The sequence below is a fragment of the Papaver somniferum genome, unplaced genomic scaffold (genome assembly GCF_003573695.1).
Source record: "Papaver somniferum cultivar HN1 unplaced genomic scaffold, ASM357369v1 unplaced-scaffold_114, whole genome shotgun sequence".
In the NCBI taxonomy this organism is placed as follows: domain Eukaryota; kingdom Viridiplantae; phylum Streptophyta; class Magnoliopsida; order Ranunculales; family Papaveraceae; genus Papaver; species Papaver somniferum.
The window spans coordinates 4722323-4749013 of record NW_020620381.1 but is presented as its reverse complement, the minus strand read 5'-3'; the positions used below and the strand labels follow the sequence as shown (position 1 = coordinate 4749013).

The window sequence follows — 26691 nt, the reverse complement described above, 5'->3', positions numbered from 1 at the left end:
TTTTCAATAAAATGCATTCATAACAAACTTAGCTAAGTTATCCTAATAGGATGAACAAAAGCCAAAGGTTAGGCAACACACATGGGGATCAAAACCAATTCACTTCCGACATTTAACTGTGATACTATCATCATTGGCTGTAACCATTACCTTAGTCTCATTCACAAGGCCCATGTGAAAATAAATATATTTATAGAAAATGTAAAGTAGCCGAATCTTCTGAACTGCGAGTCTACAGCCATTACAAAAGACAGTTAGCCTAATACTGGAATTCTTACACATTTATCTCAAGGTCTCATTTCTTCCGTAGTGATATGAAGGACTAACAAAAAAAATTATAAGTATTACCACACATATCAACCCGTTGTCAATACTAACTAATAACTGTGGACTATAAGTATTACTAGCATTTCCATCCCATGCTTGTAAAACAGAAACATCTCCCGGCCAGATACTGCTTCATGGACTATTAAGTGGAAAATAAGATATTTAAAAAGAAATAAGAATTTTTATATACAATGATCAAATAAAACTATGGAAGATTATAAAAAACCAAAGAAATCACTCATTTATTAGTCATTTGTAGACCCGTGTCTAAATGATCAAATTAAATCTAAATCCAACCATAAATCGTTCATTCCATTACTGAAATGTGAAAACAATGCAATAAGATCTTTTACCCTTTTTTTTTCTTTTTTCAGTCATGTATTTTATCGAACACTTGGTGCGACGTTTTGTTTAGAGGTTTATATCCCCTGATTCATTTGAGCTCCTTCAAACTACGTAATTACAGAAACCATAAGAAACCCAGAAAAGATCTATCACTTCAGAGAGAAATCAGTAAACAAGAACCCAAGATTCAGTAGAAACACCAGAAAAATTAATTGATAGAACCCAAGATCTATCACCAGAAGAACCTACAATTAACATACTCAATCTCTAATTCAATATAGCAGAACAAACCCTAATAAAAAAAATTAAAATGAAAACGAAGAACCCTAATCTGAGATAGCAGAAAAAGAAAAACAAAATTATTAGCAATTACAATAACAATGATGATGAAGAATTATACCTGATGATTTGGTAGCACTAACCAGGATATTATACCTGAAGATGATGATGATTCAAAAGGAAGTTTTTAGATGATATGAAACAGATCAAAAGATGAGATGAGGTGATGAAGGAGAATATCAGTTGAAGACGAAGGAGATATCAGATGAGGGCGATCATGGAGATCGGGTTTGGTTGCTTATCTCCCATCTCTCCTCTTGACGGAACAAACGAAGAAAATGAGAAAAGAAGAAATGTAATTTTTTGATATAATATCGAGGGCATTTTTGTCAATTTCTATGACTCAGGGGTAATAGGCACCGACTCAGGAGCATTTCCATGCCTGACTCTACAGGGACCGAGTCAGGGGTTAGGCACGACTCAGATGCCGAGTCAGATGTTATAAAAAATGCAAACCAAACAGTCTAAGTGCTGACTCGGTGCGAGTCAGGGGTTGACTCAGATCCAGACACCGAGTCAGCTGCAAACAAACAAGGTCTAAGGCTAACAACAACGACGAAGATTGAAAAAGTTTAGATTTTTTGTTTTGAGAACCCATACCGTTATATATATAGTGATATCATAACTTGGTATTCAAGAAACAATTACTTGCGTAAATGGAAACTACTGGACCTAAAATCTGTATATAGTAATTTACTCCGACCTTGAATCTATATATAGTAAATTTACTACTGGACCTTGATTTCTTTAAATTTTTTGAGTTATTGGCCAATTAGCACTAAGTTTCCCAAATTTCTACAACACTAAATAAGTGTTGGGACCAGAAGGACTTAAACATTTTTGAGTTATTGGCCAATTAGCACTAAGTTTCCTAATTTCTTCAAGACTAAATAAGTTTTGGGACCAGAAGGTCGGAGAAGGTCAAGAAATTGGTATTCAATCCAAATCCAAAGAGCGGTAACATACCAAACACCAACTGTGACACGCACACCTTAGCATGTAGTTGACCATCTTTACACCGGCCCAAACGACCCCAACTACCACCAAGTCGAACAGCCACTAGTATTATGTATGCATTTGTACCCACCAAAGGAGGCCTAATTAATCTCTTCCTACCCTATCATATATATATATATATATATATATATATATATATATATACAGCACAAGAAAAAGAAAAAAAATATCAAAATCCCTCAAATCGAGAAAAACCCGATTCATCCGTTTCTAACTTAATTATTATCCAAACCTCAAGTTCAGTTCTTGTCACGGGTCGATCGACATGGTCCGTCAACTAACACTCAACTCAAATCACCACCAGGGTGGTGGTTTTCATACTGTCAATGTTTTCTGTTCTCTTCCAGTGGCGTTTGCCTTATTTGTATCAGCAACGGTTTTAGTAGCTCTGTGTGCCAAACACACAATAAGGCGACGGCAGCTTGCTACTGAGACACTAGGATGTTGTCCCGAAGATTCAAAACTCACAACTAGTTCATCTACAATGATCTCACCTGGAAGATTTTTTGCAAGTGTAAGTAACAAAGCGTTTCCTTTTATCTACAAGAAAAGAAGTTGTAATCAGTACGAAATCGTTGGGGACGACGAGGGGTCACTTGGCGATGGTGGTTTATGGCAAAGAGGAATATTGATGGGTGAGAAATGTCAACCACCTGATTTTTCTGGGGTTATTTACTACGATGTTTATGGCCGACGGGTTTCTGAAATACCGAGGTCACCTCGTGCTAATCCTTTTCCGTCAAGCTTTTCATTTCCAGTTGCAAAAGATGGAAGCTTTTAAGTCTCTGTATGTTTTCTTATTATGGGATGTTTTATGTACTTATTTCAACAATGTTTAATTTTAGAAAAAAGTTAAATTGGTTCTTAGCACTAGCATCGATTCGGCCTTGACCGAGACAATGATGAGAGAATTGGAGAGCAGAGCAGAGGAAATGAAAATTAAATTAAATCTGAAATGAGTTACACACACAAATAACAGAAACTGAACACTCTGCCAACAGTTGTCACTGGTAAACTCAAATTGTCGTGTAATTGGAGAAATGATTCATCAAATTATCCAGAGTTTCTGGGTAGAATTTTCTAGCAAACAAATAACACGGTCTCTTCATCCCATTCCACATGCAAGGTTCATCCAACACTAACTGTTCATCGCTAGTATAGTGTAAACTCTCATCAATAGACGCAAGTTTCTTCAGGAGCTCATAGGTAATATCCTGAGCATGATAAGCTCTCGGATGCCACTTCCTTTCAGACCAATCGGTGAGAGTCACTGACCGATTCGCTATACCTGCAGGATCCATCATACTGAAGAATGTCTGGAGGTAATGCTCGTCAGAGTAGCAATTCTTATCCCCCTCCATACCTGGCCTGCAGTAAAGCCTGAACTTCGGGTAGTAAAGACAGTCAGATAGGACTATCATAACGTGCTGCCGCTTCATTGTGAACCACTGAGAACCTTTCTTGAAGTCCTTATATTCAATTTCAGGTAACATAGGCTCCGAATACCTGCCAGCTGATCCATGAGGTCCATGATCTTCATAGGAATCAATAAAACTGACATTTGTATCCATCAAATAATTATAGACATAATCGAAATTATGAAGTGGAATACAACTGTCCGAGAGAAGTACAAAATGCTGATTATCAGGGTCTTGGAAAGCCAATCCCAGAAGTCTCCTCTCTGCATCAACCATCGAATTTGTCCCCCAAACTACCTTCTCACTGTGAATGTCTCTGTTGACAAAATAACGACTCAAATGTACCGGTCTTTCCTCAGATGCGTGTACGTAGACGGAGAATCTGCCTTCATGCCCGTCAAAGAACTTATCCCATAGCTTTTCTAAAGGTAATGTGCCCGGAGTCAAGAACATGAAAGCAATTTTAGGTGACTCTGTATGAATAGGAGGTGTCTGCAAGATATCTCTAATGACACCACGAGCTGCGATCTCAGCATCACTATAGTCCCTGGTAGGAGTAAGTGGTAGCCACTCCGACATAGACTTACAACCGACTCCAGAGAATACAGAACAAAATGAATATCCTCTTGGAGGAAGGATATAAGCGCCAATTAGCAAGAGGCAAATAAAAGAAATCAACGCAATGATCCAAACCGGCCCCTTAATGGGTGGTCTGTGGCGCCGCACTGACATACTGTGTTGTAGATCCAAATTGCCTAGACGCTAGCTGCTACAACTTCGATGTCTTCATTATTTTATTTTTCAATAACAATCTCATCAGAGAACTATTGTAAGTAGAATTTAGATACAGAGAGAATTCAGGTGATGATTGAATGTATCGATTAAGACTAAGAACTAGCGAGAATCAGGAGGAGATTTGGGAGATACAGAGAGAATTAAGGTTATGATTGAATGAATCTTGGATGTATTGACTAAGACTAAGAGACTTCTAATCAATACATTAAATGATAACCTTAACTCTGTAGTGACTAAGGTTTTAATTGAATGAATCTATGATGTATTGATTAAGAATAAAAGAGTTTTAATCAATACATTCAATCATTTGAATGCTTGAAACAAAGGGTTGAATGAATCTTGAATATCTCGAGAGCTTAGATACAGAGAGAACCAAGGTTATGATTGATTAAGAATAAGTACTAGAGAGAATCGGGCAGAGATTCGGGAGAGAAGAGAAGAAGATAAAATAAAATGAATCTAACGAGAAAGAGTATGGTGGGGGTGGTGGAGGAGAGAAAAGGAAGAGGTTTTTACGATTTCAAATTTTCTATTTCTTTCAAGTACTCTTGTCACCATCTTCATCGGATTGCCAGCTATGTATATGTTATAAACAAACAATATTTATTATCTTTTAGTTTGATGAACTAATTAATTCCAACTGGGGCAGAGTAGTATTCATGTTCTCCACTATATTTCTGAAACAATGTCTCCCTAATATCAAGTAGTGCTTTACGACCACCATGTGTTTCCTGACAGTACAATAATGAATATATTCACCGAGTACTTGGTCGTTGGGAATGCTTCAATAAAACAAAAACAAAAACATTTCCAGTTAAATGAATCCACAGAGAAGACGTCATGGGACACCGACACACTACGCGCATCAGATTACCCCATACTAGTAATTATATTCTTGTAAAACAATACAAAACTACCCCGAATAATCCCTAGACTAAGTTATGCGAATTGGTTGTTGATTCCTTGTATATCATCAGTATATGTTACATGATGAAATGAATTGTATTATTGTATGTATTCTCAGGGATATACTAGTGGGGGAAGTTCCTACAGGTAGTATTACCAAAACAACATCCTTAATTAGCAAAATCGAACCCGAAAATAGATCATACAAAGTCATTTCAACACAAGCAATTAAGCAAATACCTGATATTCCATAAGTAGCTCAGCCCGTCCCACTTTCCTCTAAGCTAGCTTCCCTAGAAGAACCTAAGAAATTCCAAACAGTAGAAAACTAAACACAAACTCACAAAATCAAAATTCACAAGGGTTCTAGATTAGTTAGAAAATCTTTTGAAAGAGACATTACACATGATTCACACAACATACATTGTATTGCAGGCAGATTCAATCAAAAGCAGCAATTTAGCAATAAAATCAAAATCAAAATCAAAATCAAATAAAAGATGTGTTCTAAACAAACTTATCGAATAAAAAATTTGCTTAATCGAGACGCAATTAGGTGAAAGTGAGAGAGTAATTACTTGATTTGTTCAGTAATGGCAGCTTCACAATCATCTAAAAACTTATGACGAGCAGGAGATTGTTGTGGAAGATCTGATACTAATTGAAGTTCCTTTTTAACTTCTTGAACCTTTTCAAAAACAATACTGGTTATTAATCAATTGACGGCCTCGAATAGATCTGTTAGGAGAGTGCAGGATTATTAGGATTTTGAAATTCTTAAAAAAAAAAAAAAAAAAAAAAATTGAGAGAGAGATGAGGAGGAGATGAAGTAAGGGGTTTAATGATGATGAATATAGTTCAGAAAATGTTTTTCGTTTTGAAGATGAGAAAGAAATTGTTGCGGTCATCTTTGGGTATTTGCCATTTGGGTTCTGTGGAGGAGATGAAGTTGGTCATCTTCTTCAATCAATCAGTGTAAAAGAGAAAGAGAGAGAGAGACGACAGAGAGAGGGAGAAGGAGAAAGAGACTAGGAGGGTGTTTGGATGTACAAGTAACTTTTTAATTTTTTAACTTTTAAAAATCAGTTTGTAATGTTATCAACGATTTCCAAATATAAACTTTTCGGGAAGCAAAATATTTTTGGTTATATGATCTAGCCTCTTATAGGGGTACCTTAAATGAGATTTCCCGGAGTTTCCAAATCTAGTGTTAATCCATAGAGATTCTTGAAGAATTTCCTCGTATCTCTTGTTATTAGTTATCAAAATTCTTTGAGACTCCATGACCATGTTATTGGATTAAGATTTCATAAGAGTTAGTCCAACACCCTTGTTACTCGAATGAGAATTGAAAGTCATTGATTTGTTGTTTACAGAGATTTGGATAGACTTTTCTAAGAAAATAGGAATGATAGAAATCTGTATTTAAGAGGTGATATTTTGGGAGACTAGGAAACTTTGGGAAAATTTGTTTTTGAGAGTATGACCAATTTATTTTTTTCTCATTTTTTGTTTTAGATGATGACCAAGTATTTTTTTTTCTCGGTATTTTGTTTGAACTGATGAACAAGTAACATGCTATGTGCGCAGTAAACCAGTGGCGAGATAGCATAAAAATAAAATGTGGGATGAGTAGCATAAAGATAATGAAAACAGAGTCCAAATTTGTTCACACTCCTCCAACGAGTGTATATTTCACATATTCTTCTGATTAGTTGATTATTTAACTGATGGCCTCAGTACCCTCCATGTTTAGAATCACGACTCCATGACCATGGTGCTTTTATTAAGATTATAATGTGCATAATAAAGTAACTTTTAGATTTTTTGTATTTATAATTATATATTTTACAATTTTTTTGTCTTTATAAATCACATAGACTCTTTACGTATCTTAATTTTTTGTTTCTACAAGTCACAAAGACCCTGTAATATATTCTTAGAAAATTGCTAGAATATATTTATACTTTTAGATAATCTTCGGGAGTCAGTCAAATAAAAAATCTATGAAAGTCTATAGAAATCTCAATAAAGTCATAGAATTACTAGAAATCTATGAATATTTATAGAAATCGATTGATTAAAGTCTACAAAAATCTATAAAGAATCTATGAAAGTCTATAAATATCTATAAAGTCTTGGTAGAAAGTCTATAATTTCTACCAAGATAGCCATACCATTCATATGTCGTTGTACAAGTCAATTGAAGTCCAGGCACAACGACATCTTGACTTTATCAGTGACAAATTTCATATGTTGTTGTTTCGCGATATTTGTTTTGCTCTATTTCATTGTGTCTCATATAACATTTTTCATTAGTCATAAGTTCTTGTAACCACACCGATAATCATTAATACAATCATAGCACATTATCATGTGGACATAGGCGAAAGTTGAACTATCTTGTGTGTTACTTGTTAATTTAGTTGTCCAACTTTAACTAAGATTATTTACTTTGCTTGCTTATATATATATATATTAGTAATCATTGTTATCATGATGCTAATTTAAACCTGAGCATCACCTTTTGTAGAGAACCTACATGTATATGTACGATTATCTTATTAGTTGATCTCATTATGTAGACTATCGAGAATAATTAGTTATAAAAACTATCAACAACAATCCATAATTCATTTGTCATGGAAATATATCTAACTAACAGATAAAAGAATAAAAAAACAATACAAAAGAAAAAATTCACAAGGCACCTTTTCAAGCTTCGTAGAAGAGTCGAGTCTGTGCACCCTTATAGAACAAGGGTGCAAATTTCGGCTTCCTATTAGAAGATTTGCTCATCACAGAACCAGTTTCACAAATAAATATCATATCTGTCTCTTAGTTATTCATGAATCGTCGTCTATCTTTGCATATTTTCCTTATACAACCTTCATCATCAACCTTCACCATTGTGGTTCACCAAGACCAACAACAAGACGATCTAGAATGCATTTTTCTCTTCATTTAATTTTTATCTAATCCAAATTTAAAGTGAATAAAGATTAATAGGAATCAACAGTATCATGATTATTGGAACCACAAATTCATTGCATATACTTTGATCACTTGTTCATAAGTGATTCTGATATTAAGAATGAGTATTCGAATAACAAATTAGCACTCAAAACATGTAGATGATCATCAAAATATTCTAGAGATCGAAATAAATGGGGATTCTTAGATCTCAAATTTAATCATATTTCTGAAATTAGGATGATAATTGATTTTAGGGTTTATTATCTGCGATTTTGAGCATTCATTTTATTCTCTTTAATCTTAATTGGATTTCTAAGAGCATTTCGAATGCCTGGGGTCAAGGTTACCATATGGGAGCTCTTATTAACACCTTTCCAGTGGATCATTGATAAAAAACAAAAAAATAAAAAAAATTCACCTAAAGTTCATTTCCAATCTCCAAGGTCTTATTTGGAAAACTTTGTTTAAATTTAGAAACAGATGATGTAGACATAAAACCCAATGTTGTAGATAAAGTATAAACTAGACTTTCTCCTTTAACCCAATTTAATCATGTCATCCTTTTATATGACCTTCACTTTTGCACTGGAGACGAAACTTTGGTGGAGAAAGTCTTAAACCTTGGTTGTCATATTTTTGACATACCTTGCCCTTTACATTGGAGATGCTCCAAGGAATAATATAAAATTTTCATATGATGTTGTGGTTTTTTAATAATGTCAAGCAATTTTTGAAAAGAAGTGATTTACACCTCCCAACTACGGAGTCGGGGGAGGCTAGGGTGGCTTTCGCACACCAAATTTTTTCCGAAAGTCATTCGGACACGTATAATTTCCACAAAAATTAGACTTAGCCCACCTATAAAATTATATGAGCCTATTACTGATGGAAAATGAAAAAAAAAAAATCAAATTTGCTTGATGAGTGTATATAATATACTTCATTTTCTTTTAAATCTAGAATCATTCGTTTATTAGATGTCGCAAGTTCTATATTCTTGTGAACTGATAGTGTACGGTCAAGTTTATTTTCAAATGTGACAATCATTTATCTAAAAAAAAGACGTAATTTTAATTTTTTTTTAAATAGCATACGATTTATTAAATAAAGAAATTAATAAGTTCTTACATAGAAGGCAAGCGAGCAACAAGCTGTGCCGCAAGCCCTTTTTGAATTGCAAAGCCTATCATTTTAAAAACAAACTCTTTCAAACCCGGGGTCATGACATTATTGTGCATGGCTTTTACTACACCAAATTCTGGGATTAGAAACAGAATGAAGCCGTTACGAATCGGGGTTGTAATGGCCACTGCCTTTTTCAAATGTGGGTATCGTTAGTAACAGAAGAGAGACGTTACTAATTGACACGTGGTAACAGCTGAGAGCCGTTACAAAATTTTTGTAACTACACGGTCGTAACAGGCTTGAGCCATTACGAACTTTTTTATAACCGTAAAAAAATTACTGCCAGTCAACATTTACCTGGTCAAAATTAGTCAATATCTACCAATTTTGACCAGGTCAATATTACTGACAGTCCATTTTCTGCCAGTTCATATAATATTCATTCAATTCATATCAGAAAAAGGAAATAAATTCTTTTAAGTACCATGTTCCTAAGTTTAATTCATAGAAACTTTGGAAACTTCCTAAGTTCACAAATTCTTCTAACATAAACCACTATAAGCAGATATTATTTAGAAACTTACAAAGATAACATTATCTTATTTTTCTTTCCAGCATTGTGGAGACGTATTAGCATTGTAATCCACATTCTTTCTTCCAACTGCAAAATCAAAACAGACCTACAATAAGAAAGCATGGTATTTCTTAGCAAGCTTCTTGACCATTTTCTTGTTCTTTTTTAAGCTTCTTCAAACCCTCCGCATCCATATAGTCTAAAAATATCTTCCGAGACTGCAGTTAACATCAATAAAAAATTCACTCAATGTTAAACCTTCAATCTCATCATTGCATTCTGAATTGATGATCAAATAAAGTTCAGGGTTTAAAGCAAATAGGCACAAGCAGTCCTCATGTGATGAATATTGTTTTCCAGTATGATCAAATGCCCCTGTACATTCAGTGTTCAAAGAATGGAGTATACCCAGTGTGCATGCTTCCAGTAGCAACAAAAGAAAAGATTTACCTTCAGTTCGCATATCAACTTGCCTTGTGTAGTTTCCCATACTTTAATTCTATTATCATAAGAGCTGTAATAACTTACTGAATTGGTAAGTGAACTCAGCTAAACCCTTTAGAACTTATTCAATAGATAATTTTACCCAATAGTTAATATGTTTGGTTATCAATTACTTTTGGCATTAATGTTTATAGCTACAAATTTTATATTGATATGAAGAGAAGCTGTTAAACATTTCCACGTGTTCGTCCTTGGAATAATAAAATCAAAGAAAAAAGTGTACCTTTAATATATAGCTCTCTCTCCACTCCACTTAACACAAGTTACTGCAACCGTGTGCCCCGTAAGAGCGTCCACAGTGTTGCGAGTATAACTAAAGACCAAAGACTAAAAAAAAAGACCAAATTTGGGTTTAGTCCGTCCTGTGGCGTAGCAGGTGACGAGTAAATTTGGTCGCGCGTTGATATAGAGTCCGCTTCATCGTCCAGCGTAGATAAAGATTACGCCTGGCATGGGGCGTGATAAAGATAACGCCTGGTATGGGGCGTTGATAAAGATAACGCCTGGTATGGGGCGTGAACTATAGCAACGCCTGGTGTGTGGGACGGAGATTATACGTTCGCCCGGGTTCAAAAATAAAAAGAAATAAAATAAAAAAAAATGGGGCGTTGATAAAGACAACGCCCCAAGCAAATTTCCTAAAGTTTTAAAACTTTAGGCGTTGACTATATAAACGCCTGTTGCCCGCGTTAACTTTACGTACGCCCGACGGGGCGTACATTTAACCAACGCCCCATCCAGGCGTACATTTTACCAACGCCTGTTCGTTGGGCGTTAACTATACGAGTGCCTGATGAGTGGCGTAGACTATATCAACGTCCGTAGTGTAGGCGGAGATTATATAAACGCCTGACTATATTTTGGTTTGGTCTTGGTCGCCGACCAAATTTGGTCTGGTTTTTACTCTTTGATCAAATTTTGATCGATAATCCATCCCACTGCGCCAGCCCACTGGACCAAATATTTGGGTTTACTCGTCCACTACAATTGCTCTAAGAGCCCAAACACTTACATCCCAATCTTTACTTGGAGTTGCAAAGCGGGGGCATGGAGAAGTCAGGTGTAAAGGCTCCCATGATATGGAAGTAATCTATTTTTTGTGGCCCTGAAATACGAGTAAGAGTATGAAACTATTCTTAGCACAATAGCATATAACCTACAAAGAACATGGAGATAAATAAGACTAATAAGTTAACTTACTTTACTTTGAACGGAAATCCTAATAACTTAAATTTGGCCGCCCTTTTATTCATTTATTTTTATTTTTTGAGTTTCTTGATTATATTTAGGGTTCTAAACATGTCACTTGACATAAAACTCCCCAAAATTGGTTATCAACATTTTAAGTCAAAATATTGCTAACACCTATTGCTATTATAAATAAATCCGGCACAATTATTTATAGCATGAATAATTGTGACATAATGATTTAATAAAAGTTATATTTGTAACAATTTAAATACTATATGAACACAACAAATGGGGGTGTAGATAATGACCTAGAGCCTATACTATAGAAGGTCCATGAAACTTCCCCAAATATGTCGACCACTGGATTATGTTGGTTGTTGGCCCGGGTAGGGAAAGAGCCAGCTGGGTGCAGGTGTATAAAACTTGAACTCCATCTCAGCTACATCCAAAATCTAACTTAGTCCAAAATCCAAATTCAAGATTAAGACTAAATACTCTTTCATCCCCAAAAATATTTTTTGTACCCAAAATTAATTTTTACACCCAAACCTAAGAATTTTGGTTTCGTCCCTAGTCGGCGGTTCTTGTAAAAGTGATTAAATGAATTGTATTGTATGTACGGTATGACACATGGAACCACTAATGGGGGAGTTTTTATAGGAAAGGGGTGTTAATCGGTCCAATCGGGTTCGGGTAGTATACTGTCCATGAACGGATTCAGTTATATTAATAGGTTTTAGATGCTGCTGAAGTATACCAAAACAACATTTTTGGGAAGTCTATAAACGTTGATACGAATTTGTGCAACGGTTGGTGTTAGAGCATTGCTCGGTCAAACTCGCATGTGTTACTATCTCAAGCATGTTTGTCAATGTTAGTGATCAAAATTATAAGTCTTGATTTCTAGCCTATTTGTAGATGTCTCGGACTAAGACATAGATAGTGTAGTTGAGCTTAAATCTCTTAACGTTCATCTCTTGAAGATGAAGAACTACTAAGGGGAGCTTGTGGAACTTCTTCGAAAAAAGGTATGTGGAGACTTGAACTTATCTATCACTTGGAAAGTCTATTTTTACTATCTCCTATATTGCAACATAAGTCGTGTTACGATATAGTTTTCTCTATACACATTTGAGATTTCGAGCTGAGCATATCTCGCTTACATATTTCTCGAAATATGTGTGGGTAAGCTTTCGCTTCGACCAAGTTCATCTTATATCATGAGAAAATTGCCGAGTAACATCTTACATGGTTTGTGTGATAGAATCATTTGGTGTAAGACTTGGAAGGTTTCAATACTGATTACTTCAATATCTTGAAAATTGATTTGATGCTAATAGTGTGTGAAAACGGCTATTGACATTATAGAAGAATAGAAGAATGTTTCAATGATTGAAATAAAGAGTTGATGATGTAACCATCTTTGGATATAAGCATATATAGTGTGTTCGCACATTAGTGTATAAGTCCATAAATCGGAAGTCAAGAGTATGCATATGTGTGTATACGAAATTGGTGAAGGAAACAGGTTAAGTATGTGTACCCGTACGCATACTGGTGGAAGTTCTCGAACCGAGAATTTCTGCTGAGTTTGGTTTTGGCAAAACTCTTAACTAGTCACCTTAAGTATGCGTACCCCTACGCATACTGGCGGAAGATTTTGAACCGAAAATTTCGGCTGAGTTTGGAAACTTTACAAACTCAAAAATCGGTTGCTTAAGTACGCATACCCGTACGCGTACTTAAGCTGGTTACTTTATCAAATCAGTCAAGTCCATGAACTTAAAAATTTAAATCATAAGGAATGCAATCTCTGCAAACCGTGGCTATAGTGTTCATGATTGATTCAAATCAATCAAATTGATTTGATTTCAATTGTGTTTTCTAAAAAATTGAACAACTCTTAACTAGTTTCATTTGAGTCATTTGAACTAGTTATGGTTAAGATGAATAAGGTTGATATGAGAGTAATCATATGGCTAACCTCGGTTAACTATTTGTGAACAAACATGGTGTACACATTTAGGTACGGTTACATAAACCTAAATGAGGGTATATTTCATTTGTGTGTAACAAGATAAGTTAGATCTAACGGTCGAAAGATATTAGCTTGGTTGAATCAGGTTTTTCATCTAACGGTGAATATTGAATGCTTTATTACCAAGGTAACTTGGATTTCAAACCCTGATCTGAAAACTATATAAAAGAGAACTCTAGCAACTGGGAAACCTAATCCCAATTCTTCCTGTGTGTTACTAGTTGCATAACTAGAGTCGATTCTCCTTTAACGTTAGGTTTCTTCTCGAGGCCCTGTAGGTTAAAGACTTGAAGACTTCATTGAGATTGTGAAGCCAGACCAACCTATTATCTTTGTAGTTGCGTGATCTGATCTTGTTGTTTCTATCATGTTGAGTATAATTGAAATAATTGGCTTGAGATTTTTTATCTCCGTAGGAAAGATAGAAATGTAATCACAAACAAACTTCGTCTCATCGTTTGTTATTCCACAATAACTTGTTTCGCTAGTCTATTAAGTTTATTGTGAGGTGATTGATAATACTAGGTTGTTGTTCGGGAATATAAGTCCGGTTTATCAATTGGTTCCTGTTCACCTTGATTTATCGAAAGACGGAACAAAAACTCTTGGGTATTTCTGTGGGAGGCAGATTTATTTAATCCTATAGACTTTTCTGTTAGACAGATTTATCTATCAAGTCTTCGACTTTGGGTCGTAACAATTCTTACTAGTGTCTGTAGAGGCTTAATACAGTATGATGTTCAATCTGGACTAGGTCCCGGGGTTTTTCTGCAATGGCGGTTTCCTTGTTAACAAAATTCTGGTGTCTGTGTTATTTCTTTTCCGCATTATATTTTGTTATACAATTGAAATATCACAGGTTGTGCGTTAAGATCAATTGATTAGAATATCCAACCTTTGGTTATTGATTTACATTGATTGACACTTGAACATCGGTCTTTGGTATGATATGGACAAAGGTGCTATCTCTATAAACGTACTTTAATCTAGATTGAGTCTGACTGTCTAGTTGATTCTCTAGAAAGTGTATTGGAGTAAGTCCTCTCAGATTGCCAAACGAATTGTTGGGTGTGGTTGTTAGACCCCGCATTTTCAATTGGTATCAGAGCAGGAAAACACATTAAAGACCTCATAAGTCTGTGTTTGTAGGGATATGATATGGACAAAGGTGCTATCTCTATAAACGTACGTCCAGTCTTCGATGACTCTAATTAGTTATGGTGGAAAATTTTTATGCGTGCCTTTCTTCAAGCGCGTGATTTTCAATCATGGGTTTATGTAGTTAATGGCTATGTTGCTCCCGTTGTGGCAGTAGCGAATATGAACGTTCCAAAGAACATCGGTGAATACAATGCTGCCGAGATACTTGTTGCAAAGCAAAACTCCGACGGTTTGAATTGCAACATACATGCCAGTACCCCAGATTTTCAGCACCATGTGACTACGTGCACTAGGTCTAAATATGCTTGGGATATCTTAGAAACTGTATTCAAAGGTAATACCAGAGAAAAGGAAGTTAGGCTTCAAAACCTTAATTCCGACTGGTAAAACTTTCGTACGGCAGATAAATATTCATTTGATGAGTTTAATCACAAAGTGTCTTAAATTGTTAATGCATATTTTGCATTGGGTAAGACTATTTCTGAAAAGGACATTGTGATGAAATTCTCAGATCGCTGCCATCTAGATATGATTCTAAGAAGCATGCCATCGTTGAAGGAAATAACCTTGATGCTCTTTCCAGAAACACGTTGGTTGTAAAGCTAAAGATCTTTGACCATGAGCACACATCCAAAATCGGAAAGGATGAGCACAAAATAACACTAAATTACTTGACAAAAGTAAAAGTGTTTATGTCTCTGAGGATGATCTTTCTGAGACTGATTCATCAGATGAAGATATTGACAAATCAGTCTCTATGATCACAAGACAGTTTAGGGTTCTTCCATTGAAGAAAATTGAACGGTTCAAGAGACAAACCTAGGTCGTCAGTTAAACCTCACAATCGCGTTCCTTCTAAAAACAGGGATGCTGACGAGGCTGATGATGAGGATATGCCACAGTGCTTTAAGTGTAAAGGTTTTGGTCATTTTGCGAATAAGTTTCCAAATCGTAGAAAATACACTGGAAACAAAGGTATTGATGCAACTCTTGATGAAATGTATGATCACTATGATTCCAATGAAGACGAAATATCAAGTGTTGCACTTCTTTGTGAAGATATCGATTTTGATAACTGTAGCAATACATACATAAATCTTGATATTCTTCTAGAAAGAAACTCAACCAATAGGGAAGAAGAAATTAACCTTTCTATTGGAAACTCTCTGTCTGATTTTTCAGGTTCCACTCTGTGCCTAGCAGCTTGCATATCTCGGGAGTCCGAATCAGCATATCCATTGGCATGTTCTTATTGTTCACTCAAGGGTCATGAACTTTCAAAGTGTTTCAAGTATAAACACAAGATGAGACATGTCAAGAGACTTCAACGAAGAGCAAATCACCCACGACCACCAGCGTCCCTCTTTTCTTCTTCTTCTTCATTTAACTTATCAACATCACCACCATCTCCTTCTCGGGACAAAACCAATATCACCAATAAATCCAGGGAACCATTTTCGTTCTTCTTACTCTGATCTGAAGGTTTACATTCCCCCAAACGATTCCAAGCACAAGAGAGTGTTCCAAATGTTGGAAAACCAGGAGATGCAATTTACATCTCGCAACAAGAACATAACCGCTGCTCGAGTTTATGACAGAGAAATTGAAGTCAGAAATCGACATAAAATAGATAAGTAACCTAGTGAGGCATCAATTTTTTCATTGATTATTGTTATTTCGGTGGTGATTTTCAATATGAATGTAATGAAAACACCGATTTGTGAGCTTAATTAACGAGGATGGGTTAATTAGTGTTTGGGTCGTGAATTTTGGTATATTAGAGGGTTTGGGTCATAAGTATTGTACTGTAACACTTGACCCAAACCCTTTATAAAATGGAAAATTTGTTGGTTGGTACTGGGCCCATATAGTTATTTATAATAGGGTCCAACCGGAATTTTCTTTTATCTGGAGGTCCAAAATTAATTGAAAACATTGAAATTACCATAATACCCTCTACTACCAAACGTGTGCGTGTCTACACCCTTATCATATTGAGTACATATCCGCTGCACTGCTTACAAATTTGAGTACACATAGCTTATATACTTATAAATTCGAGTACATATCTTCTGCACTGTTAACTATCAAAATCAACGGCAAGAAGCTTCACTCTCTTAACTGGTTTTTCGTCTAAGTTTTACAAACCCAATCTTTGAATATTCGACCAATGTTTCCATGTTTATCTCAAGTTCTAAATCAAGCTTTTTCCTTTGTCAGACAGCCCTTGTGCACAGCCTCGAGCCAAGACTAGCAGCTACACAATACTTGGGCAGAACTGTTGCCCTCTTCACTGATTACTCGCCTCAAACTCTTGTCGAAAGTCTGGTCGAACCCTTGTACAACCAATGTAACCATGGATGATAACTGCAAAAGACTTACTTGGATTTGTGAATACTGGTTGCACAATCCCTTGTCTGCATTTTTAACATCTCCTACATCTGACATTCTAAGCTGGTCGCAGCTGATCTTGAAACTGTGAAGAAATGCTCTTTTCGGCCTTTCTACAAACAACCTGTGTGCAGTTTGCTTATATACAGTTCCGAAATTGATGTTGAATCCTAAGATCTTTCAATCTCCTTCCCTGCGACAATAATTAAATTACACAAGCATCAACATTTCTAATTCATTCAAAACTCAAAAACATTCATCATCACTTATCATCATATCGGCAACAACTTGTCTTATCTTCACTGCCTTCTCTTGGAAGAAAAACGACTTCAAAATCAAACCAAGCTCTCCAAAATTGAATACCCAATCTTTATTTCCTTCTCAGCTTCGAGATCCCAGTCCTGATCTCCCTTGATCTTCATTCCAATCAATGACAGACAACAACTCTTTCCCAACTGGTTTCTCGGTATTAATCTCTCACTATGTCGTGTTGTTCTGAGCTTCTGGATCACGCCTTTCCTCATCAAACACGACCAAAAGAACCGTGACTAGATGCTGGTCGACTTTGTTGGACAACGGTGATCTCTTGGCAGAAGATCTTCGTATTTTGGTTGTAGACTAAGATGAAATGAGCGGAACTGGTCGAGTGCATTAGGACCTAGCTTTGTTGTTGCTGTGTATAAGACTGGCCCTTATCACAACAGGTGGCTACCCCGATTAATAAGTGTGACTGCCTTGGCTTCAAATCCATTAGCACCTAGCGTAGCCAAAATGATGAATTATGCCTCTTCTCCTCTTCTTTCATGTAACATGACTCCAAAATGCCTGCAAAATAAAACAAACGTAATATACAAAAATACAAGAGAAATAACTAAGAAAAGCATAAAAAATTGACATTCAAAAGATGTATTTAAGGCACTTATCACCCATTACCAATGAAAACTCTTAAGACGTGTAGGCGTTTAGCAAACCATACCAACTAACGAAGAGTAATAATCCTGCAAAATGTTTTCCAGTCTATAAATGATGTACTCAATTTCTTGATAGTACATCTGCACTCAATTTATTCGGTCCTTTCTTTTTCGAAGGCAACAAATAACTATTTCTTGATAGTACTTATACACCCAATTTATTGACAGTATACCTACACTCAGTTCATATTTTACATCTACAAAAATCATCCTTGAATAAACTCAATTCATACTGTATAATCCAAAAAAAAAATCGTTCTCGAACCGACACATAAACTGCTTAATAAGCCAATTCCATTACCAACCCAAAAAGATCATATAACCAATGGATAATGCTAAGAAACAAAATTCTTCCTTTCACACCATGAGAGTGATTGCGTTACAAAACACAACTAATTCTATCTAAACCTATGTGTAATGCTAAGAAAGGCAAGTCTTCGTTTCACAACTATCAGTACATATTGGATGCACTCATATTTTCAGTGGATTTTAAACATAATAAGACGGATTTAATGTTAAGAAAAATATGTACAAGATCCTATCAATGTCCCATAATTAACAATACTTCACTTAGTCCAACTTGGGTAATTATAGAGTTAATATACTTAAAAATTGAAACTAAAATCGTTATGGGTTGTCCAGCGGATAGACGAAGGTGCTGGTATACTAAGATAAAAAGGTATAGCAAGGAGATAAACTGTTTATTAGTTTTTTTTTTTTTGGTATTCCTCTATGCGAAAAAAGAAACTTAAGCAAGAGTCTTACGTAGTTGCGTTGATAAGGTGTACCAACCTCTGCTTGTAAGAATGACTTTATGCAACCATATCAACTATCACGTCTTGTTGAGCCCCCTTCTAAGTGACCAACTGAGATGATCAAAAAATGTATAAAAACTCCAAGCGGATTACTTGGTTATGCTTAGTGCAGAATAATAGTTATGGAGCAAAAAACCAGCAGCTACTGTAATGTTCTATGAAGTGTAGACTGTGATTTTTACAGAGTGCAACATTTATACACTGATTTCTCGTCAGTGTAGCGTATATAAACTGAATTTTCAGCAGTGCAGCATATACGCACTGCCAAATTATACCAAATGAAGCTGCAAAAACCTTCTACAATACTTATCTTGGAATAATACAGTACATTCGTTATGGACTCCATCAAACTCACTAAAAATGCATGAGAATGCAATACATGCATTACACACTCTCATCAAAACACACTAAAAATGCATGAGAATGCAGTACATACATTATGCACACCCATTAAAACACACTTCATACTAAACAAGATTACATAAACAAGAATATCGAAACACTTACATGTTTGCATTATATCGTCCCAAGAACTTCACCGGAGTTTGATCCTTCAGAGAAAGGACACAACCATCAGGAAATTCAGGAAATCCCATTATACGCCACGGCCACCACGATCCATTCCTAGGCCTAACCCGAACTAAACTACCAACAGACAAATCATTCTTCTTCGACCTATATCCACTAGACGGAATCAAAAACTAAAAATAAATTGCATATCAAAAAAAGTAATGAATATAACAAAAGAAAAACAATTCTTTTTTAGTACGCCATATATGCACTGCTGGATTCTTTTGCAGCACTACATATATAACATACTGATATAAACAGTACATCATATATGCACTGCTGGATCACACCCAAAATCAACTGAAAATAGAATCAACTATAAAAGAATAATCAGAATAAAAAACTTAAGAGCTACCTACCTGAATTATGTTAGTCTCTAGATCCGAATAAGAACAGAGCATGAATCCAACGACAAAGGCCTGCACCAAATTAAAAGTAAGACATATACCAATGCTGATTCATTAGATTATCAAACTGATACTTATTTTTTTTTACACAAAGCACACACATATACACAACATTTAGATGTTACACATTTTATAGACATACAACGACCGTATTATATTCAGTACATCACATGTGTACTCCTGATTATGAAATTAAAACAACAAGAAAAAGTATGATTTTAACTGGGAAAAAAATAATCTACCAAAAACGGAAAATTATCTCAAATTGACAATCCACCCAATCAAAATAATATCAATTACAAAAAGAGATTCATAAGCAATAAACATTCAAAACAAAGAGATGGATTTTACACATCTTAAACATATACAACAATTATAATACCATCAGTACGACATATATGTACTACCGGATCCTGCAACCACGGATCTACAGTCAAACATCAACAACTCAGATCTATACAACCAATCGTTAGCTAAAATCACCGAGAAAGGAAATGTGATTACAGATCTAAAAACTAATTGTGAATCGAGTTAGGAATTCAAAGTGAATTTAGTGCTATTAGGGTTTTTGAAACCATAGATTTTTCTGTAAATTCTTATCCAAACTGATAAATCAAGGACTACGACCGAATTAAACAATCAAAATAGATGAAACTTATCTTGTTTGTTGGATTTTATTGATGATTCATTCAATAAAACTCGTCGGTGATGCTTTCAAATGGAGTTTCTTCTATCTTCAACGCAGAGCTGGAGTCGTGGAAAGAGAAAATGAAAATAAAAATGAAAATCTCTGTGACTGATTTAGTCTTATCGTTATTATGTATGAAGGGTAATCCAGACATTTATCGAAAATATTTTCCTAGTTTCGCACATGTACATGACCAAGTGATAAAAAATTGGGTCCATTTTTCTTCTTTCTTTTAATTATGGACCTCTGGTTATTGGGCTTTAGTGGGTGGACCTGCCACTAACTAAGAACACTATAATAGGATCTATAGGTAATTCCTACTTATAAAATCTCTGTTATTTCCTCATCTTCTTTTAACACATCTTAGTTATTGGCCAATTAGCACAAAGCTTAACCTCCTAATTTTCTACAAGAGTACCACTACTAAAAAATAATTAAACGTTGGGACCAGAAGTTGGAGAAGCATGGAAGTCAAGAAATTAGTAGGCGGGCCAAGTCCAAGGGAGTAACATACCAAACACCAACTCTGTAGAGATAAGGACATGCACGCCTTAACAGTTGACCTTCTTTACACCAGCCCAAACGACCCCAACTACCACCAACACCAAGTCGGACAGCACTAATATTATGTATGCATTTGTACCCACCAAAGGAGGACAAATTAAATTCATAACATATATACAGCACAAAAATATACCTCAAACATTTGAGAAAACCAAATTCATCCATTTGACAAGAACTGAAATACCGAGGTCACCTCAAGTATGATGTTTATGGTCGACAGCTTTCTGAAATACCACCAAGGTCACCTCGTGCTAATCCATTTCCGTCTAGGTTTTCATTTCCAGCGTGTTTTCTTATTGTTTGTAGATGTTTCCTCTTTTCTATTTATATATATATATATATATAAATGGAATTTATATCCGCCGTTTTATATATCTATTTCTACAAGTATAGGAATTTATACTGGTTGAGTGTTTAGATTTTGAAAAAGAATTGAGGATGGAGGTCGTATTAGAGCAGCTTGGTTCTTAGCAGCATCACCAATCATACGTGATAAGTACGATTTCCTCGATCATTAGCATTTAGCAATAATCTCAAGATTCTAAACACGGCGGCCATTTTGCCATACTCCAACACATGAATATGTTGTTCCTAGTATCATCATCCCAATGACTTTACCACTATATTATATATTACGATAACATTGTTAAAAGCAGATGAAATAAAGATCGCATTGAAACTGAAATGAGATACACACAAGATGCACATACAACACTCCCAAACACATAACAGAAAACTAACAACTATTAAAACAGATAAACTGACAGCTCTCTCAACACTCTGCCAATAGTTGCTACCAGTAAACTCAAATTGTTGTGTGATTGGAGAAATAATGCATCAAAGTATCCAGAGCTTCCGGATCGAATTTTCTAGCAAATAAATAACACGGCCTCTTCATCCCGTTCCATATGCAAGCTTTATCCACCAATAACTTCCTTTCGTCGCTAGTAAAATGTAAACTCTCATCAATTGAAGTAATGTTCTTCAGGATCTCATTAGTAACATCTTGAGCTTGATAAGCTTTCGGATGCCACTTCCTTTCAGACCAATCAACGTGTGTCACTGATCGATTAGCTATGCCTCCAGGATCCATCATATAGAAGAATGTCGGCAAGTAATGCTCGTCAGAGTAGCAATTCTTATCCCCCTCCATACCTGGCTTGCAGTAAAGCTTGAATTTCGGGTAGTAATGACCGTCTGATATGACTATCATGGCGTGCTGCCGCTTCATTGTGAACCACTGAGAACCTTTCCTGAAATCTTTATAGTCAACTTCAGGTAACATATGTTCTGAATACCTACCAGCTGATCCATGAGGTCCGAGATCTTCATAGCAATCAATAAAGCTAACATTTGTATTCATCAAATAGTTAAAGACATAATCGAAATTATGAATTGGAATGCAACTGTCTGAGAGAAGCACAAAATGCTGATTATCAGGGTCTTGGAATGCCAATCCCAGGAGTCTCCTCTCTGCATCAACCATCGAATTTGTCCCCCATACTACCTTCTCACTGTGAATGTCTCTGTTGACAAAATGACGGCTCAAATGTGCCGGCTTTTCCTCAGAAGCGTGTACGTAGACGGAGAATCTACCTTCATGACCTTCAAAGAACTTATCCCATAGTTTTTCGAAAGGTAATGTTCCCGGAGTCAAGAACATGAAAGCAATTTTAGGTGTCTTTGTTTGAATAGGAGGTGTCTGCAAGATATCTCTAATGACAGCACGAGCTGCAATCTCAGCATCACTGTATACCCTAATAGGAGTAGGTACGGGTAGCCACTCGGAGATAGACTTACAACCGACTCCAGAAAAATAACAAAATGAATATCCTCCTGGAAGAACGATATAAGCACCAATTAACAAGAGACTAATAAAAGAAACCAATGCAATGATCCAAACTGGCCCCTTTACAGGTTGTCTGTGGCGGGGCTGTGGTATATTCTTCTGAAGATCAGAAATGCCTGGACGGTGCCACGAGTAATGTGATGTCTTCATTTTTTTTATTTTGTCAATAACAATCTCATCCGAGTACTATCGTGTGTAGAATTTATGTTTTTCTATGCCTACGATTCTTTTCCGAGTCAAGTGAAATCACCAACTTATTGGAACGGTTCTAAAATCAGCCAGAAACAACGTCCTGAATACACCTGGAAAGAGCTATGTTGTATAGTGCTTGAAATAAAGAGTTGAAAAAAAAGTTCAGTAAAGAGTTCCGATACAGAGGTTACGATTGCATGGATTGATTAAGAGTAAAGAGAAGATGATGCTAAAAGAAAAAGAGTATGGTGGTGGTGGAGAGAAAGCTTTTACGAGTTCAAATGCTGTCTTCTTTAAGTACTGTGTTCCCAGCATATTCAACGGGTTGCCACATTAATTATGTTCCTCATATATTTGCTTCGGCCACGAAATGCTTTGGACGATTAGGCAATAGATGTGCCCGGGTGTAAGCGACATGTCCTGTTTAAATATCAAATTTCATATGATTGATCGAATTTATAATGTCAGCTATGATAGGCAGTTCCGAGAAATATATACAATCATTGGCATCTTTCTGGTAGTCTGAGTATTATCAAAAATAGTACTAGTATGGAATGTTGTTCAGTTGTTGTAACAACCGCAAAAAGATGTAATATTATGAGATTGGACTTATATTAAATGGGCTAAACGTCGTGGCTGTTCTTCATGGTGTTGTTTTACTGAACTCAGCTGTTGCATTGACAAGTAGTGCTTTACAACCTCATGTCCTCCGTTACGGAATGTCACTGTTATCCATAATAGTTTTACGTTTTATAAAATTTCAAACAATTATTGACAAGTAGTGCTTTACAACCTCCTGTGTTCCTAGATAGTGGTTATATATCTATCATGTTTCGGAACTCAAATGTCTAGAGTACACATACTGGATATAGAAATCAAAACATTGGGGAACTGATGTAGCAATGTCAAAGATCAAATCATCAAAGAAAGGATGCACGAAGAAAGTTGGGACTAAAAGAAGCGGGAGAAGCATGGAAGTCATAATATAGTACTTGGTCCAAGTCAAAGGGGTAACACACCCAACACCAACTGTGTAGGGATTAGGACATGCACACCTTAACAGGTTACCATCTTTACACCGGCCCAGACAACCCCAACTGCCACCAAGTCGGACAGCACTAGCAGTGGCAGTATCATGTATGCATTTGTACCTACCAACTAATCTCTTTCTATTATCCACCTAATCACCTAATAGTCCTACATGGGCTAGAAAAATTGGTTCAATTGCCCAAATATTTTTAGAAAAATTAGTATGGATGAACGGACATCAAAAATAAATAGCCAAAATGAATTTGGATTCATTTTGACTTAAATTTAAGAAATTGCGAGGATGAAACTAGATGCATTCTGATGTAAATTAAAAATAAGTAAAATGAAACTGTTTACATCCTGCTTATTTTTACATTCTCGTCCATTAAAACAATATCAAATTTTACATATTTTTTTCACCCAGAAATTATCGTTATTGGATTAATCGACCAATTTTGTGATAAGACTAGCATTATATTTGAATGACATCGCATAGTATTACTTATTACCTAGTCTTTAGCTGCCAAAATGGTGATGAGAAAAGACGAGTCTACCCTGAGGGCGAGGAAAATGAGAGATGAAAGAGTAGAGCAAAAGATGGACACACACAACTAAAACATAAACGCAAATAATAAGAACCTAACAACTACTCCCTTCATTTCAAAATAATAGGCAGGTTTGTGTGCAAATATACACACAAACTTACCTACTATTTAGAAACAGAGGTAGTATTAAAATAGATAAAAAGACATCTCTTTAACACTCTGCCAGTATTTACCACCATTCGAATTTACCACTAGTAAACTCAAATTGTTGTGTAATTGGAGAAATTATTCATCAAATTATCTAGAGTTTCTGGGTAGAATTTTCTTGCAAATAAATAACACGGCCTCTTCATCCCATTCCACATGCAAGGTTCATCTATCACCAACTTTTCATCGCTAGTAAAATGCAAACTCTCATTAATAGACGTAATTTTCTTCAGGAGCTCATAGGTAATATCTTGAGCTTGATACGCTTTCGGGTGCCATTTCCTTTCAGACCAATCGGCGAGTGTCACTGACCGATTCGCTATGCCTTCAGGATCCATCATATAGAAGAACGTCGGCAAGTAATGCTCGTCAGAGTAGCAATTCTTCCCCTCAAAACCTGGCTTGCAGTAAAGACTGAACTTGGAGTAGTAAAGACTGTCTGATAGGACTGTCAGGGCATGCTGCCGCTTCATTGTGAACCACTGAGAACCTTTCTTGAAGTCCTTATACTCAATTTCAGGTAACATATGCTCGGAATACCTTCCAGCTGATCCATGAGGTCCATGATCTTCATAGCAATCAATATAGCTGACATTTGTATCCATCAAATAGTTATAGACGTAATTAAAATTATGAAGTGGAATACAACTGTCCGAAAGAAGTACAAAATGCTGATTATCAGGGTCTTGGAAAGCCAATCCCAGAAGTCTCCTCTCTGCATCAACCATAGAATTTGTCCCCCAGACCACCTTCTCACTGTGGATGTCTCTGTTGATAAAGTAACGGCTCAAATGTACGGGTTTCTCGCTAGATGCGTGTACGTAAACGGAGAATCTACCTTCATGCCCGTCAAAGAACTTATCCCATAGCTTTTCAAAAGGTAATGTGCCCGGAGTCAAGAACATGAAAGCGATTTTTGGTGTCTTTGTTTGAATAGGAGGTGTCTGCAAGATATCTCTAATGACACCACGAGCTGCAATCTCAGCATCACTATATTCCCTGGTAGGAGTAGGTAGTGGTAGCCACTCGGAGATAGACTTGCAACCGACTCCAGAGAAGAAATAACAAAATGAATATCCTCCTAAAGGAACCATATAAGCACCTATTAGCAAGAGGATAATCAAAGGAATCAATGCAATGATCCAAAACGGCCCCTTCATAGGTGGTCTGGGGCGCGGCGCTGGCATATTGTGCTGTAGGTCAGAACTCCCTGAACTCTGCCCACACCTGTGATGTCTTCACTTTTTACTTTTTCAATAACAATTTCCTCAAAATATTTTTATTCTGTGCTTGAAACAAAGAGTTAAATGAATCCCGGGTTTCTGAAGAGTATGGTGGTGGTGGTGGTTGTGGTGGAGGAGAGAAAATGAAATGGTTTATGTCAAATTCTGTTTTCTTCAAGTAATCTACTCTTCCAAGTATATCCAACGGCTTGCCAGTTATTTATATTCCTCATATGTTTTCTTCGCGCAATAGATGTGCCCGGCTGTAAGAGGCATGTCTTGTTCAATTTTCCAGTTTTTTTTTGTAACAAACACAAAAAATGGAAAATATTATTGGGCTTAAACGTGCTGGCTAATCTTCATGTCTGCGACTATGGGTGTTGTTTTACTGAATTCATGCGTTTCATTAGGAAAAAAAAAAAGATTTTTATCTGCATGGAGTCGTGCATATGTAATCAAGAACAAGAACCACTAACATACTGAAACTAAAGGAAAGTACGATCAGTAGGACTTACAATTGACTA

At 36.0% G+C, this 26691-nt stretch overlaps 4 protein-coding genes across 5 annotated transcripts; 1 reads left to right on the top strand and 3 right to left on the bottom strand.

The window, feature by feature from the left end:
- The first annotated feature begins 2186 nt into the window (after positions 1-2186).
- On the top strand, positions 2187-2895 carry LOC113328789. Its single transcript, XM_026575801.1, has one exon. The coding sequence runs from the start codon at positions 2294-2296 to the stop codon at positions 2807-2809; it is 516 nt and encodes a 171-aa protein (XP_026431586.1). The 5' UTR covers positions 2187-2293; the 3' UTR covers positions 2810-2895.
- A 44-nt stretch (positions 2896-2939) lies between these two features.
- On the bottom strand, positions 2940-6168 carry LOC113328788. Of its 2 annotated transcripts, none has more exons than XM_026575799.1 (3): positions 5726-6168; positions 5388-5450; positions 2940-5023 (listed from the first exon to the last, which is right to left on the bottom strand). In XM_026575799.1, the coding sequence occupies exon 3, from the start codon at positions 4176-4178 to the stop codon at positions 3045-3047; it is 1134 nt and encodes a 377-aa protein (XP_026431584.1). In that variant the 5' UTR covers positions 4179-5023; positions 5388-5450; positions 5726-6168; the 3' UTR covers positions 2940-3044. The 2 variants fall into 2 exon arrangements, with proteins under 2 accessions (XP_026431584.1, XP_026431585.1); XM_026575800.1 differs by having other exon boundaries at positions 2940-4972.
- Positions 6169-21795: 15627 nt separating this feature from the next.
- Positions 21796-23432, bottom strand: LOC113328719. Its single transcript, XM_026575740.1, has one exon. It carries the CDS (start codon positions 23119-23121, stop codon positions 21928-21930), a length of 1194 nt encoding a protein of 397 aa, XP_026431525.1. The 5' UTR covers positions 23122-23432; the 3' UTR covers positions 21796-21927.
- Positions 23433-24738: 1306 nt separating this feature from the next.
- On the bottom strand, positions 24739-26335 carry LOC113328679. The gene has a single exon (XM_026575708.1). It carries the CDS (start codon positions 26129-26131, stop codon positions 24998-25000), a length of 1134 nt encoding a protein of 377 aa, XP_026431493.1. The 5' UTR covers positions 26132-26335; the 3' UTR covers positions 24739-24997.
- Between the last annotated feature and the right edge of the window lie 356 nt (positions 26336-26691).